Source organism: Phocoena phocoena, chromosome 12 (genome assembly GCF_963924675.1).
Source record: "Phocoena phocoena chromosome 12, mPhoPho1.1, whole genome shotgun sequence".
NCBI lineage: Eukaryota > Metazoa > Chordata > Mammalia > Artiodactyla > Phocoenidae > Phocoena > Phocoena phocoena.
In genome coordinates this window covers 76054785-76070697 of record NC_089230.1, presented here as the reverse complement: position 1 = coordinate 76070697, position 15913 = coordinate 76054785, and the positions used below count along the sequence as shown (strand labels likewise).

Genomic DNA, 15913 nt, shown 5'->3' with positions numbered 1-15913 from the left:
AGTGATTAGCCAACCAGGTATAGCAAATCATTTTGCTGTGCTGAAGCAAAAAATACAGAGCCAGAAGGTATGGAAAGATGTATTCGGTGAGGAAGGGCTTTCAGGCTGACCGGGGGGCTAGTCAGAGCTGGGAATGCGAGGGTTCTAAGGACAGCTTTGGAGTTAACAAGCGACAGCTGCAGTTAGTTTCCTACACGTACACAAAACTAACCAACCTGTCCTGCCACAGAGCATATGTCATAATGCCGGTACAACAGGCATCTCGTTTCGCAAATGAAGAGAAGCACTGCCTTGGACCACAAAGCCACTTAGCCGCAGAGCTTCGCCCTCGCGTAATAACCAGGGAGGTGCCCTTCCCCCGAGGGCACTTGAGCTCTAAAGTGGGACAGGCCCGGAGGGAGGGGGGCTAACAAGGTGAGTTCAGAAATAGCAATAGTGATGGGCGTGTGAGTTTTGCGCAGAATTCTGACAAAGGGGAGGGCCTTGGCTTGAAGACGAGGCATACGGTCATTTAAGTATAGTGGAAGAACTAAGGCTAGTGGAAGCTCAAGGACAAAAAGCACTGAGATTCTTGAGTTGGCGCTGTGAACGATCCTTCCTGGCCGCATCCTCCCTAAGTCGGGCAGTGAGGAGCCTGAAGAACCGAGGAGTGAGGGGGCGGTGGCGGGGAAGGGCCGACTTACACGGCCCCTTTTAGGTCCTGATGCTGGGAGCAGCGTCCGCACTCCTATTTTCCTTGCACCGGGTCACTCTGCCCGGGAGTGGCTACCTCTCGGGCAAAACTATGGCCTGGTTAAACGGGAAGGTGCAGGAAAGCCAGTCTACCGGCGCCCCGGGGACACCCGCCGACAGCCAGCATCCCTTTGACTCCCGGCGCCGAGCGGGCAGAGTCAGACCGGAAGACCCCGCGGGGCTGGGCTCGTGGGCCGCAGTAGAAGGGGCGGTGCCAGGGAACACGAACCAATCACGGCAGACGTGTTCACGTAGCTAGCACTGGCCAATAGGCGGCCGCGGCGGCCGCGGCGGGGAAATTCAAAAGTGTTTGCGGAGAGGGGCTGGGATTCCACCTTTTGTTCTCAACTCAGCTTTGCGGCGGAGAGTCCGACCTTGCCGGCGCACGGAGGGACGGCGGCGGCCGGTGTGTGAGCTCTTTAGCCGCGCCGCGCGGGCCGGTGAGCGGTGGGGGCGAGGCGGGGAGGGCTCACAGCCTGGCAGAAGACGTAGGGTGCGGCTCAACGGGCTGGAGGGGGAGGGGAGGGCTCTCTGCCCCTCCAATCCTCCCGGTAGTGCCGGAGATTTTTTTTTGTTGAGAACCCGGGAAACGAGAGGTAGATGTGGACTTGGCTGGAGAGAGGGCCTAGCAGGGCATCTGGGGAGACTCCCTCTCTTGTCTGGTGTTTTAGAACAGGGAGAGGAGATGGTGGCCGTGATTCTGACAGTTACCTTTGGAACCTGGCTTCAAGGGGTGATACCTAGATGCCCGCTTTATCCCCCTTTTTCATTGTTACGCTCGAGATCTGGGGCGCCATTGATATCAGTGGCCCTGGGTTACTGGATTGATGGGTTTGAGAATCACAAAGATGAGACTGACAGGAAGAAAGACTGCGGACACTTTGCGGACTAAACATCAACACCATGCAGATGAGCAAGTGCTCAGTACTGTACTAATACAGTAGATTCTTGGTATTAGAATGATTAAGGAAGCACGTCATGTTTCTGCCAGATATGCACAAGAACAAGCTGCTGATACCCCATTTATCAATAAAGGGCAGTGATGTTGTATGTATCATGCTTTGAAAGCACTTGCAATGTGCAGGTTTACTGACATAAAGCAGATGAATAAATGAATGGTTATTCTCACTACCAAAAGGGTTTTTTTATGCCTATATGTCACTACCAGAATCCAAGCAAACATACCATCACATTTTTTTTTAAACGACTGAATTTGCAGATGGCCCAGAGAAAATAATTCTGGAAAAAGAGTGAAAGGAAGGCAGAGAAGAAAAATGGAAAGTTTGAAAGGGGGCAGCAACTTCTGTGTTGTGCAATGGCTTCATTGACGTTCTGGTGGAAAGAAGAGGTGGACTTACGTGTTGGAATCCTTGCTGGGCAGATTACAAAGACATGCTGTTGTTTTTGTGCACATAGCTTCATAAATACTACCCTGATAATATCTGTGTGGAGATATTCATATTTATAACGCTTTAGTCTCCTGGGTTCTAAAAGGCTAGTTGCAACATTTTTTTCTTTAATGCTAGTAAAAATAGGAATTCTGAATAGTTCGATTTTTTTTTTTTTCCTTAGAAATGGAGGCTGAGGATTTAAGTGGCAGAGAATTGACAATTGATTCCATAATGAACAAAGTGAGAGATATTAAAAATAAATTTAAAAACGAAGACCTTACTGATGAGCTAAGCTTGAATAAAGTCTCTGCTGATACTACAGGTGAGTTCCCTTGTTTTGAATACCTCTGCGGTAAAGGAAGGGTTAACCACTGGGTGTTCACATGGTGTACTTTCCTCAGTAATTGACGCTCACCAGTTAGAGCACAAACATTTTATGTTTTAACCCTTTTGTGTGGAAATATTCCCACAATTTTCCACTTCCTTAAGAAAGGACACTTAACATCACATATTACAGTGTGCTCAGAGGTAATTTTCATAACTCTTCCATTATTGGCAGCTCTCATTTCTGCTGATATGCCTGCCATCAATAGGTATGCCATTTTTTTTTCCATTCCTTTTTTTGCTGCAAACTGAGAAAACCTCACCAATCTCAATAAAAGGATGTACAGGTTTAAGGTTAAACACTCAGTATTTGATTTGAAGAATCTTCCTGTTACTCTCCTGGCCTTTTCTATTCTCCCTTGCTCACAGCAGCTTCCTTGCTATGCCTCCTGTGTGCTGGACCAGCTCCTATCCCAGTGCCTTCGTCCTTGCTCTCTGCCTGGAACACCGCTCCCCAGCTACCTGCCCACTCTTACCTCCTTCAAGTCTTTGTTCAAATGTCATCTCATCGAGGCCTTCCCTAACCCACCTATTCAAAATAGCAACTGTGGGGTTGGGTGTGTGTCCCCTGTTTCCTTTCCCTGTATTATTTTTCTCTATAGCACTAATCACTTTATATCTCATTTACTCGTGTGTTTATTGTCTCTCTCCTCCACTAGAAAGTGAGCTCTCTGAGGGTGTGGCTTTTATCTGTTGTGTTGTGTCTGCAGAACTAAGACTGGTGCCTAGCAAGTAGTAGGTACTTAAATGTTTATTGAATGATGAATGAGTGAAAGTGCCCAAAGTTTAATGAACTAGTGCCCTAGTTTTATGAAAAGTATTAGCTCAGAAGCCGAATTCTTTACTATATTTCAGATTGTTGAGATTTTTGAAAAGTGACCTTTGGATAAGTTTGTTGTATCTGTACTAATCATTAAGTGGAGGAGGGATTGAAAGCAAATGGAAGAACCTATAACTAGTCATGATGGCAGGTCATATGCACCTGAAACCACTTAGAAACTGATCATTTTGGTGTTAAACAAATTCTTAATATGGTGATATTCTATCACCACACTTTGTGTATTTAAACAGTGGTAACAAAGCTTGTACGCCAAGGTAGATAAGTCCTTATTTAAAATCTTTAGTTGCTCAAAACTGTGAATACTTAACATATATTGATAATTGGGATGTAAGACATGATACTGAGGAAGATTAAAACCGTGGTTTCTAGATGAGAAGAATTTAGTATCTACTATGCTACATTGTAACATATGTTTGACATCGAATGAATACTAACCCAATAAGACAGGATGCTTTAAGGTTTTAACAGAGGGAGAATGGGGTATGAGAAATACATCTTCAAAGACCTTTTTTTAGACACCTTGAAGGCTAACTTGTTAGGAAGGCGATGGGAGGTAAAACTGAAAATGAAGTTAAGATCAGACCAAATTAAATTTAAGGGTAAAAACAAAGTTATGAATCTGTTTTTTTGGTTTTTGGTTTTTTTTTTTTAGTAAAAAGCAGAAACAGTAATTTTGTTTGTAAAAGCAAATAATTAACCCTTGTTGAAGGTAACTGAAACTAATAGAAGGAACGATAGTTTCTCTGAGAAATCTAAATTTAATAATGTTTAATAAGGACTAAAACATCCTGAACAGGACAACTAGTAACACTAAAGAAGGTTAAAAATAGATTAACAACATGAAAATTTTGGAGAAATGTGGGTAAATTGGAGGGAGAGGAAAATGACCATACTAGTTGCTTATCTTTTGTAAATTGGTTTTGTTTGACCGGTTTAAAACTAAGTTTGAGGAATATGGATATAATGTTGGATCAGTAAGGTTGTAAAGGTTATGTTAGGACTAGGGCAGTAAGTTTCTAAATTTTTAATGAATAGGCATGAAGAATTTTCCAAGAAAGTTGGTACTGGTGGTGGTGAGAGGTTTTCTCTGCATCGTTAGGATGCTAAGATAGAATTATGCTGCTAGAGCATACAATATTCTTAGACTACATATGGTTTTCTAAAGCTCCTCATAGACATTTATTTCCAAGTTTTTTTTTCCTTCAAAATATATAGCTTTTTGTAGTACAGTATACCATCATAAAAATATATATACAGTAAATAAGTTTGCTTATATTTACATGAGTTGTTAAAGTTTTAAAAAAGTATTTTAGGGAGTTTGTGTATGTTCATACTGAGAGTATCAGTGATTAACTGTAATTTGAAAGAAAAGTGCAATTTGACATTTGTTTTATGTCTTTCCTCTGTTGTGGTATATTTTGTCCCCTGTTCAGATAACTCGGGAACTGTTAACCAAATTATGATGATGGCAAACAACCCAGAGGACTGGTTGAACTTGTTGCTCAAACTAGAGAAAAACAGTGTCCCTTTAAATGATGCCCTTTTAAATAAATTGATTGGTCGTTACAATCAAGCAATTGAAGCACTTCCTCCAGATAAATATGGCCAAAATGAGAGTTTTGCTAGAATTCAAGTGAGATTTGCTGAATTAAAAGCGTAAGTATTACCATTTTAACTGCATTTAGCTAACTACATTACATAACACATAACTACATCACCACAAGGTAAAATGAAAACATGTTGTCAGAATTACTTGTAAGAAATTTAATATTTTTTCACGAAATCCTTTTGTTTATAATTAACAAGTGAGTAATGTAAACCTTCTTTATCTTTACTATGTGCATATTTCCACAAAGTTACGTCCTCTAGACTCTGCCTAAAAAGATTGTAAAACTTAACTTATTTAATTTTACATACAGAAAAAAGAACAATATGCTGTGTCTTTTGGAAAATAGAATGAGGAGTTATCAAACTTAGGCAAATGTGTCCCTTTTCTTGAAACTTGACTCTGAAATCTTTATTTCAGTATTCAAGAGCCAGATGACGCACGCGACTACTTTCAGATGGCCAGAGCAAACTGCAAGAAGTTTGCTTTCGTGCATATATCTTTTGCACAGTTTGAACTATCACAAGGTAATCTGAAAATGTCAAGTCCGCGTTTTGAGGAGAAGATAACTTCCTACTGTAACGTACATTCGAATATTAAATCATGTGTATGAAATAGAAGTATGAGGCGAAACGTCAGATGAGAATATGGGGGAAGAATGCTACCTAAGTGTACCTGTGGAGAATATTTGTCATACTGGCCCTTCCACTTGTGAGGAGTAACCCAGGAAGATAAGCATGAACATCACGTGTGTGCTATTAGATTCAGGAAACATCTAAAGGAAAGTGGCTTCTTTACTGAGTATTTCTGGGATGAGGATATAAGATATTTAAACCAGAGCTTAGATAAGTTTATCTTGTGCCATGGTGTCATAGCACCAAAATATACAGCAGAATATAATTGTAGCATTAATTGGTAGTTCAATTAAAAAAAAGTAAACTGCTGTAGAAGCTTTTATTTCCTGCTCACTTGGTTCTACCTAGTCTGGACATTTTAGATAGAACAAGGGCAGTCTCTTCCTCAGACATTTTTAGCCTGGCCATTAGCCTTTTCTCTTCATTTTCTGGGGCCTTTGGATCTATCCTGCTGGCCCTCCGGCCACGTTTTCCTGTTTTTCCATTTGCCTTGTTGCTGCTCCAACCCTGATCCCATTTCCCACCAGTAATACACATATTATCACCATTTTTTCTTTTTGGCTCAGCCAGAATCCTTGTAGTCATGTCCAAAGCGGGGCTAACTCCTTAGAGAGTGTTCACCAAGACCGAGGTTGGAGAAAAGCACTGTATAAACTCAAATCCTGAACTTCTACTTATGCAGATGACTTCTGAGTCCTAGTTATCTGAATCATCTTCTCTGATCTATCCTGTGCACTATCAGGTGACTTAAAAAAAAAAATCGTCCCTTTCCTGCCTAGGAGAACTGCCTCACTGCTCGTTAGAGTATGGCCAGGCCTTTAAGATCATCTATCTCTCCTTCATTCTACTTTAAAAAATTTTTGAGGTGTTATGGCCTATCCACAGCAGCTATAAACTTATATCTTTAGAATACAAATTTTGAAAATCTCAAATTATATTATCTGTAAATAAGAAATAAACCTCATTGGTACCACCGGGATGTAGTAGTAACCTCAAGGTCCAAATTGTGATTATTTTGAACAAGGTTGATGAATAGGCTTTCAGGAAAAATGCAAAATTCCCAAAGTCCTATGTGCTTTTGGTGTGTATGTGTATTTTTGTAGGGGTGGAGGACATTCCATAGTTTTTATCGGATTCTCAAAGGGGTCTATGACCTTAGTAAGCTCCCTAGTTACTAGTTCCTGTCCAAGCCTTTCTTCTTTTGCTATCCTGAAATGCTCAATATATGAAATCTCAGTACTCTGAATAAATACAGTCTTAGTCTCTATCAAATATGTTTATGTTCTTAAATTTTGTAAACTGTGAGAAGCTAGAGGCTGACTCTTAACCATTTTTACACCCAAATGCCAAGTGCATAGTATAGCCTAGTGGCTCCCCAAAATGCTAACGCATTTCATAACATACATGACGTATACATTTAATATTTATAAATGAAATTCTAAACTAAATGTATTGGGTAAGTTTGCAGTTGAAAGAAAATTTGTTTGGTAATTTATCTGTAGTCAAAAGGTGATTTTGGTAGTTTCTCAGTTATTTTGCATTTTGGGGGTGGTGTAGCTAAGTCTGGTAGCTAAAGATTAATCTTTATTGTTACATTTTTTTCACATGAATCCTTTTGATGGGAATTCCCTTTAGCAAAAGATGTCAACCTTAATGACTAAATGTTATTATAAATGATAACTATTATGCTGTGTTGTAACAGATTGATGCTCTTGAGACTGTTGCAACATCTAAGGCTTAGTTTTCCCTTTTACTAAATTCTCTCAAGTTTCTGTTTGAGTTGACCTTTGCTGCCCCCATTTTGTAACTGCTTTGCTAACATTTCTTTTACTTGTGAAAATGGACCGTGGCAATAAACCAATACATAATCACATCAGTTACATCTTACACAAGTAAACTGTTTGACATGACTTGTTATCAGAAGTGAGAAATTGCTTATTTTTTTATGAGTAATGTGCGTGAGCCTTGGAGTAAACATTTTTGCCTAAGACTTCTAAATTTTTTTCCTAGGTCCTGATGAATACGCCTCTGGGGAGTAAAGGTTGCTGCATTAAAATGACGATTATTTTTTACTTTGTTAGGTAATTTCAAGAAAAGTAAGCAACTTCTTCATAAAGCTGTGGAAAGTGGAGCAGTACCCCTAGAAATGCTGGAAATTGCCATTCGGAATTTAAACCTTCAAAAAAAGCAGCTGCTTTCAGAGGAAGAAAAGAAGAGTTTATCAGGTAAATACGTTAGTGTGTGCTAATACTTTTCTGTGGTGTTTTGTCCTGCAAAAAAGGATTCAGGATAATATTTTATAGAGAAATATCATTTACTTAGAATGATCAAAATCTAAGATTAAGTTTTAGATGTAAAGGAGGTAAGACTTTTAGAAGTAAGAAAGTCATTACTTTCTTGTTGGAATTTTTTTTCCCTAATCAAACTCTAATTGGTAACACATTAAAAACAGCTTGATCTAAAACAATAAGGTCCCACTGTATAGTACAGGGAACTGTATTCAATATCCTGTAATAAACAATAATGGAAAAGAATATGAAAAAGAATATATATATATAAATTACTTTGCTGTACACCAGAAACTATTACAGCATTGTAAATCAACTATACTTCAGTTAAAAACAAACAAACAGAAAAACTTATCTAGGCGAGAGAATGACTTTTTGCTATTAGATATAAGGAATGTGTCTTTACTCTTGAGTAAACAGTTATATAATTATGGAATAGTTTTCAAGTATAGTTAGAGAATTATCTTCATAACATCTTCACGTCTGCATATCTTATTTGGGGACAAATATTTACTATGAATTGACTTTTAAAACATTCTTATTTATGAGATTACTTTTTTGTGTATTTCTTATGTCCTTATAAATTTAATTACAATTTCAAATGTTTACAGCATCTACAGTATCAAATGTGCAAGAACCGTTCCCCAGTACACTTGGACATTTACCGAATAGGAACATCAGTTGTGATTCCAGAGCACAGACTAAAGCCAGGTTTTTGTATGGGTAAGGAAACTGAATCCATTTTTTAAATGCTCGTCCTACATTTATATTATTTATACATCTGCATATATATTTTCATGTTACAATAACAATGTTTAACAGTTGATGAAAATGCATGTGTCAATATTATTCTTTTAAAAATCAGGAGTATTTTCTTTCTGTTTAGGGAGAACATACCCCCTCAAGATGCAGAGATAGGCCATCGAAATCCTTTGAAACAAACAAACAAAGCTAAACGAGTAAGTTATTTTTAACTCTGATTAAAATGGTAGTGGTGAGGTCTATACTTATTTCCTAGTTAGTTACTTAATCTTTCAAAACATTTTTAGTCATGCCCGTTCGGAAGAGTCCCAGTTAACCTTCTAAGTAGCCCGGATTACCGTGAGAAGACAGATGCTTCAGTTGCACCACCTTTTACTAAAAGGTATGTTTGAGTTTTAATTTTTTAATTTGGTTTCAAAACTTGAAGATTGATGGCAGAATGATCTTAAAGTCTTTTACTATGTGAAAGTAATTATGGTTACATTTTTATTTAGTATGAGGAATGAGTGGGAGATATGACTTTATTTTGCTTTAATATCATTAAAATATTCATTAAAAGAACTATTAAAGAATTAGGAAACACCGAGGAAAAAAGATTAAGTCAACACGAAGCTTAAAAAGACTATGCAAACAGCCCTGGGGTAAAAACTCCTGATGTTTGAACATTTCTCCCTTATGGTAGCCTCTCTGGTAAGACTCTTTTTAGTGGGTATGGAAGTCTCCATAGGGGTGAAGGGAGGTCTGGGAACAATTTCTTTTGCAGGTAGTTCAAGGAAAGGGGCAGCTATCAGTGGGAGAGATGATTAACTCACTCACTTGCTCCTTTTTGTTTTACATGTGCACCTCACTTTACAGTCAGCATAGCCCTTCCTTTTTTTTTTTAAATTTATTTATTTTGGCTGCGCTGGGTCTTCATTGCGGCATGCAGGCTTCCCTAGTTGCAACGCATGGGCTCAGTAGTTGTGGCGTGCAGGCTTAGTTACAGTATGTGGGATCTTAGTTCCCTGACCAGGGATTGAACCCTTGCATTGGGAGGGAGTCTTAACCGCTGGCCCACCAGGGAAGTCCCCACTCATTTGCTTCTGAGCCTAGGGCTTCAAGAAGTGGGGCAGGGTAGGTAGAGATGAAGTATTGTTCACCACATCTAATGTGTTCTCCTTCCTTCAACTTGAAACCTGAGAATCTCATATTCCAGCTTAGCTAAGGGACCTCATTTTTCTACTCTATTTTTAACTATAACCACTATTCATTACATTATTTCTAATGGGAAAGGCTCCTTGGATGCTAGAAAATCATTTTGCAAGTAAACTTTAGAAATATAACCGTTTGTTTTTAGCTGGTGTCTTCTATACTTAAATTCTTATTATACTTAGGGCTTGACTGAACATTGATATTAAAGAGCATTTTGGATGTCAAGGTTAAGCTCCAAAATCTTATGACTATTTTCTTGTCATCTCCATTTCAAGTGCTAGCTTAGGAGATTTTCTCCCACTCAAAAAAATAAACAAACCAGCCATTTTCTTGGTGCTTGTTTTGATAGATTGTGAGCTAGGCAGTTTCCCATAGGAGGGCCTACACCCTAGTTCTTATCCTTAAGCTATTTGCAACCTGAAGTGTAGTTTGATCTACATACTGCTGTTCCCTTGTCCTTTCCCACATTCATACCTTGACTCCAGCTGTTACTTATTACATAACAGGGTAGGCAATCACCTACTTACTACTCATCTCTCTCACTTTTATCACTGCCCAGCACTTTAGTCACGTTTATACTGGAATCTTGTTATTTCTAAAAATATCTTTCCAGGGGACTTCCCTGATGGCGCAGTGGTTAAGAATCCTCCCGCCAGTGCAGGGGACACGGGTTTGAGCCCTGGTCCGGGAAGATCCCACATGCCGCGGAGCAACTAAGCCCGTGTGCCACAGCTACTGAGCCCGTGTGCCACAACTACTGAAGACTGCATGCCTAGAGCCCGTGCTCTGCAACAAAGAGAAGCCACCGCAATGAGAAGCCCACGCACCACAACGAAGGGTAGCCCCCGCTCGCCGCAACTAGAGAAAGTCTGCACGCAGCAACGAAGACCCAACACAGCCAAAAATACATACATACATACATACATTTATTTAAAAAAATCTTTCCAAGTGATTTTTCCAATTAAAAGGTGTACATATTGTTAAAATGTCAACTTTAAAATTGAAAAAATAATTCGTTGAAATGATTGATTTCAGGTTAAACATTACAATTGTTTTGTTTCATGGGTAACAGACAGATCTCTGGATCAGAATGCCGAGATACAGTCGTTTCTGGATCTAAGTCAAGTGGAAATGATTCCAGTGACTTGAGACATTTAACGGTATGTCCATTTTTAAATCTTTCCATGAAGCAAGGGTTCCTGACCCAGGGTCCATGGAGCTTTTTCCGGGAAAGGAGTCCATGATTTATGTATCTCCAGCAGTGCTCCTGAAGCCCCAAGATATGTCGGACCACTGATGGGAAGTAGCACATAATTCCTAAACTGTTTCTCCTCAGTTGAGGTGGTAGGGCAATGATCAGCGATCTTCTGGGGTAACTCTGAATTAGCAATTATTATATAGTGTTTTAGCAGGTTAGTTGGCCTGGATTTGGGAATAGCGGGGCGAGCCATGCCCCCCAGCTTTTGTTTCTTGGTGTGTTTAATCATATGACCTGGCAGGGCATCTTAGACAAAAATGAGAGAGTGGCTTTGTGATGGGGCAGAGGTGAGGGCTCAGATAATCCTGGCGTCCTGATATGGCAGATGTGTGAACTTCAAAGACAGGAAACAGCTTTAATCCCTGGTGCACTGATTTTTAGGGGTTACACTATTGTTACTATAGTTGAGTTAAACCCCTGGCATCGCAATGTAGGTCTTTCTGATTTTCGATTCCTTGTAATTTATCTCTGTCTTTCATGGTCTTTGCTTTTAAATAATGAGTTTAACTGGTTTACAGCTATCTTAGAGAATAGTGCATAGTTGTGTCAAAAGTTTATTTTCTGGATTTAGAATAATACTGTCTTAGACTTATGCAAATCTTAATTTTGACCAGTGCTGTCATTTTTGGTGATAAAATATGATCACAGTAACAAAATAATGAAGTGTGTTTTATGTTAGATTCAAATTTTCCAGCCTCTCTTTTTAAGTGACTAAATTTTATCATTTGATTAATATGTCTATTGAAAGTAAATTGGCCAGTTTGATGGTTGTGGCCATTCCCGTTGCTCTGCTCTGCTGAGTAATTCAAGAAGTTATCTTCCTGGCAGTTTGTGAGTCCACGTGCAAGTATAATAGATAATCTTCCTAGCAGTCTTTTCATATAGGCGAGACTTCAGTATACTGAACACTAAGACAGATTAGTACTACTTCTGTTGATGAGACTTTATATAAAATCAAATCAAATCTTATTCTTTTTATGTAGTCTGTTAAAAATATTCGTTCCAAGGAACCTCCGATGTCAGATGAGAAGAGTTCTGAACTTATTACTGATTCAGTCACCCTGAAGAATAAAAGTGAATCAAGCCTTCTAACAAAATTAGAAGGTAAGAGTGACAAAACAGACTACTTCTTTAATTAAGAGAATCACTTTGTACTTGTGAAAGTTGACCAGCCACCTAACAATTGCCATGTAAGACTATGACTGTGTCCCTTTATCTTGTATTTCAGTTAAATTTTATAGATTGTATGAAAAGTATTCAATTCTATAGCAAAGAAAGTTTATTTGCCTAAAAGGTGCATTAAAGGAAGGTTGGAGGGAAAGTACCGTGGCACGGAGTTATTGTTCTCAGTTGGCCTGATAAATACTTTCTGGAAAGGACGCAGAGGCTGTATTTCTATGATAATTCTCCCTTTCCTCTTCTGTCAAACATTTGCTTTTCCAATATATGAGTACTATGGTGCATGTTCTAAGGATATATACATGAATGAGACAGGGTCCCAAGGAGATTGCCAAGCAGTGTGGGACCTCTGCTGATAAACACAATGCTGGGTAGAATATGGAGTATCATGAGAACCACATCAATAAAATGCTCTGAGGATTCCGTGCAAGGAGAAATCTGAGGAACTAATTTGGTTTAGGGGAAATAAGGAAATAGTTTGTGGAGGAGAAGAAACGTGAAGCATTGTTAGCATTTAAATAGGAAGAAATGGCAGTGATAGAGTATTTCAGATGGAGGGAGTAACATAAGCAAAAGAAAAAACTATTCTAGGAACAAAGATGGTCAATTATACTGAAAACTGTAACACAGGTAGTATAGAAATGGGAGATAAGACTAGTTAGACTTAGAATGTCAGGCTTAAATTTTTTATTTGTTTAGATGTCAGAGTACCATCAGATTTTTGAATGGGGTCATGAATTGGATGACCATTGTCCAAACAAAGTTTGCCAGATTGGGTGTAATTTTTTCTTTTGACTGGACTGAAGAGGAACACTGGGACTTTTCTGGTTTTAGCCCGGAAAATCCTATGTCACAGGAAAGCCCTCCGTCCCTGCAAACTGGGCGGCCATTATTTTGATTGGGAACATCAGCGTCCCTTCGCATCCGCGGGGCATTGTTTCCAGGATCCCCCTCGGCTGCCCAAATCCTCGGTTGCTCAAGTCCCTTCTGTAAATTGATGTGGTATAGTCAGCCCTGTGGAACCTGTGGATACGGAGGGCCAACTATAGATTCCTCTTGCTAGTAATTGGGGGAAACTCATATTCTATATTTTCATGGCACCTATTACAAACTGATATGATTGAAAAATCATCTTTACCAAAAATTCTTGTTTATAGTACTGACCTGGCACCTAATTTAATGCTTTCATTTCTTTCACACACACTTCTGTCAGGTGTATTCCGAATGGGGCTGTGGGGTCACAGGATGTTGTATATATTCGGCTCATCGATAGTGCTGGACGGTTTTCCAAAATGTTGTGTTTCACCAGCACTTATGTTACTTTTGCTCCACATTCTTCCCAAGAGTTTTTATTGTTGGTTTTTAATGTTAAACATTCTGATTCTGCTAAGTGATCTCTCGCTGCGGTTTTAATTCGCATTTCCCTGATGTCTAATGATGCTGAAGGCTTTTTTGTGTTTATTGGCCATATGGGTATCCTCTTGTGAAGTACTTGTTCAAGCCTCCCCAGTTTTTCCATTGGGTTTCCTTTCTTTCTCGCATTGATGTTAGGAGACATTAATATGGTCTAGATACAGCTCCTTTGTTGGGTATATATTTTACAAGTAACTTCTATTATGTGGTGAAGACTTGATGAAATTGTTAATTATCATGCACTTTAATTTATCAGTCTTTTCCTTTGTGGTGAGTGTATTCTGTGACTTTAAACAAATCTTTTCCTCCTCCAAGATCATAAAGATATTTTCATATATTTTATTTATTTTTTATAAATTTATTTATTTATTTTTGGCTGCGTTGGGTCTTCGTTGCTGCGGGCGGGCTTTCTCTAGTTGCGGCGAGTGGGGGCTGCTCTCCGTTGCAGTGCGCGGGCTTCTCATCGCGGTGGCTTCTCTTGTTGCAGAGTTTGGGCTCTAGGCGTGCGGGCTTTAGTATTGTGGCGCACGGGCTGCATAGTTGTGGCTCGTGGGCTCTAGAGCACAGGCTCAGTAGTTGAGGCACACGGGCTTAGTTGCTCCGTGGCATGTGTGATCTTCCCGGACCAGGGCTCGAACCCATGTGCCCTGCGTTAAGCAGGCGGATTCCTAACCACTGAGCCACCAGGGAAGACGCCCTTTCCATATATTGCAGAAGACATCATTTTACGTTTCACATTTAGAGTTATATTCTACTTGAATTTAATATTTGTGTATAGCTAAGATCAAGTGTCTGGATTCATTTTTTTCTCCCCATGTGGATATCCAGTAGATCCAGCAGCATTTATTGAAAAGACCCTTTTTCCCCTCAGTGATTTGTTATAAATTAGATGAGTCTGTGTTTGATGTCTGGTCTTGAATTCTTCTCTGTTCCATAGTCCTTTGTGTCTTTGTGCTAATACTGACATAATTACTGCAGTTAAGTCTTCATATCTGTCAGTGTAAATTCCACCTTTGTTCTTTGTCAAAGCTATTTTAGTTATTCTAAGCCTTTTGGATTTCCATATAAATATTAGAATCTGTCAGATTTCCTTTTTTTTTTTTTTTTTCCGGTACACGGGCCTCTCACTGTTGTGGCCTCTCCCGTTGCGGAGCACAGGCTCCGGACGCGCAGGCTCAGCGGCCATGGCTCACAGGCCCAGCCGCTCCGCGGCATGTGGGATCTTCCTGGACCGGGGCACGAACCCGTGTCCCCTGCATCAGCAGGCAAACTCTCAACCACTGCACCACCAGGGAAGCCCCATTTTTTTTTTTTTTTTTAATGGGATTTTGATTGAGATCTAGTGGGACAGGTTGACATCTTAACAGATGAATTTTCTAGTCCACTAACCTGGCATATCCCTTCATTCATTTAAGTAATCTTTAAAAGATTATTGAAGAAATACTTTTCTGTGTAGAGAGTTTGCTTATCTTTTGCTAGAGATGTACTTAGAGATCTGATTTTTTTTTGATATGATAATGAATGGGATCTTTTTTTAAAAAAATACTTATCCTCTACTTTGTTGCTGGTATGTAAAAATACAACTGATTTTTCGCTATTTATCATATTTACAGTGACATTGCTAAAGTTACTGAATAATTCTAATATTTTCCTATAAATTCTTTCATGTTGTTTGAAAATAATATAACATTTTTTGCCTTCCAGTCCTTTAACTTTCTTTTCTTTGCTGTATTGCACTTATAACCTCTAGCATAATGGTGAATAGAAGGAATGATAGGTGGCGTTTTTGTTCACTCCTTATTTTAGAGAGCCACTTTCATTATTTTACCCTCACATGATAATTGCCTTAGAGTCTTACAGCTGTTCTTTATCAAATATCAAAACAGGGTGAGTTTTGCTTTATACCTAGACTAAAAGTTTTTTTGTGACTGGGTATTGAATTTTATGAAATGCCTTTTCTGCATTTTTGGAGTTGACCACAGACTCTTCCCCTCTATTATTATGGCAAATTGAATTAACTTTCAAGTGTTAATTTATTATATATTTTGTTTATCAGTTGCAAATATTTTGTTTAGAATTTTTGCATCTGTCATGATAGGGACAGAATATTGACATTCATAAAATAGTCAATGTTATTGTTGAGGCTCTTTTGTTCAGACGCTTAAGAAAGTAAATTACAGGCTAGTTTAAGGTAAAAATTTTGTTAAAAAGCTAGAGGTCTATGAAAAGTGGT

At 39.1% G+C, this 15913-nt stretch overlaps 1 protein-coding gene across 1 annotated transcript in view; it reads left to right on the top strand.

Moving 5' to 3' along the window:
- The first annotated feature begins 2306 nt into the window (after positions 1-2306).
- TTK (TTK protein kinase) overlaps positions 2307-15913 on the top strand; it is a 39568-nt gene continuing 25961 nt past the window's right edge. Inside the window, exons 1-9 of the mRNA XM_065888993.1 lie at positions 2307-2445; positions 4782-5004; positions 5375-5481; positions 7671-7814; positions 8489-8600; positions 8764-8836; positions 8927-9021; positions 10903-10990; positions 12072-12192. Of these exons, the coding sequence (XP_065745065.1) occupies positions 2307-2445; positions 4782-5004; positions 5375-5481; positions 7671-7814; positions 8489-8600; positions 8764-8836; positions 8927-9021; positions 10903-10990; positions 12072-12192 (1102 nt within the window). The remainder of the gene's footprint in view (positions 2446-4781; positions 5005-5374; positions 5482-7670; positions 7815-8488; positions 8601-8763; positions 8837-8926; positions 9022-10902; positions 10991-12071; positions 12193-15913) is intronic.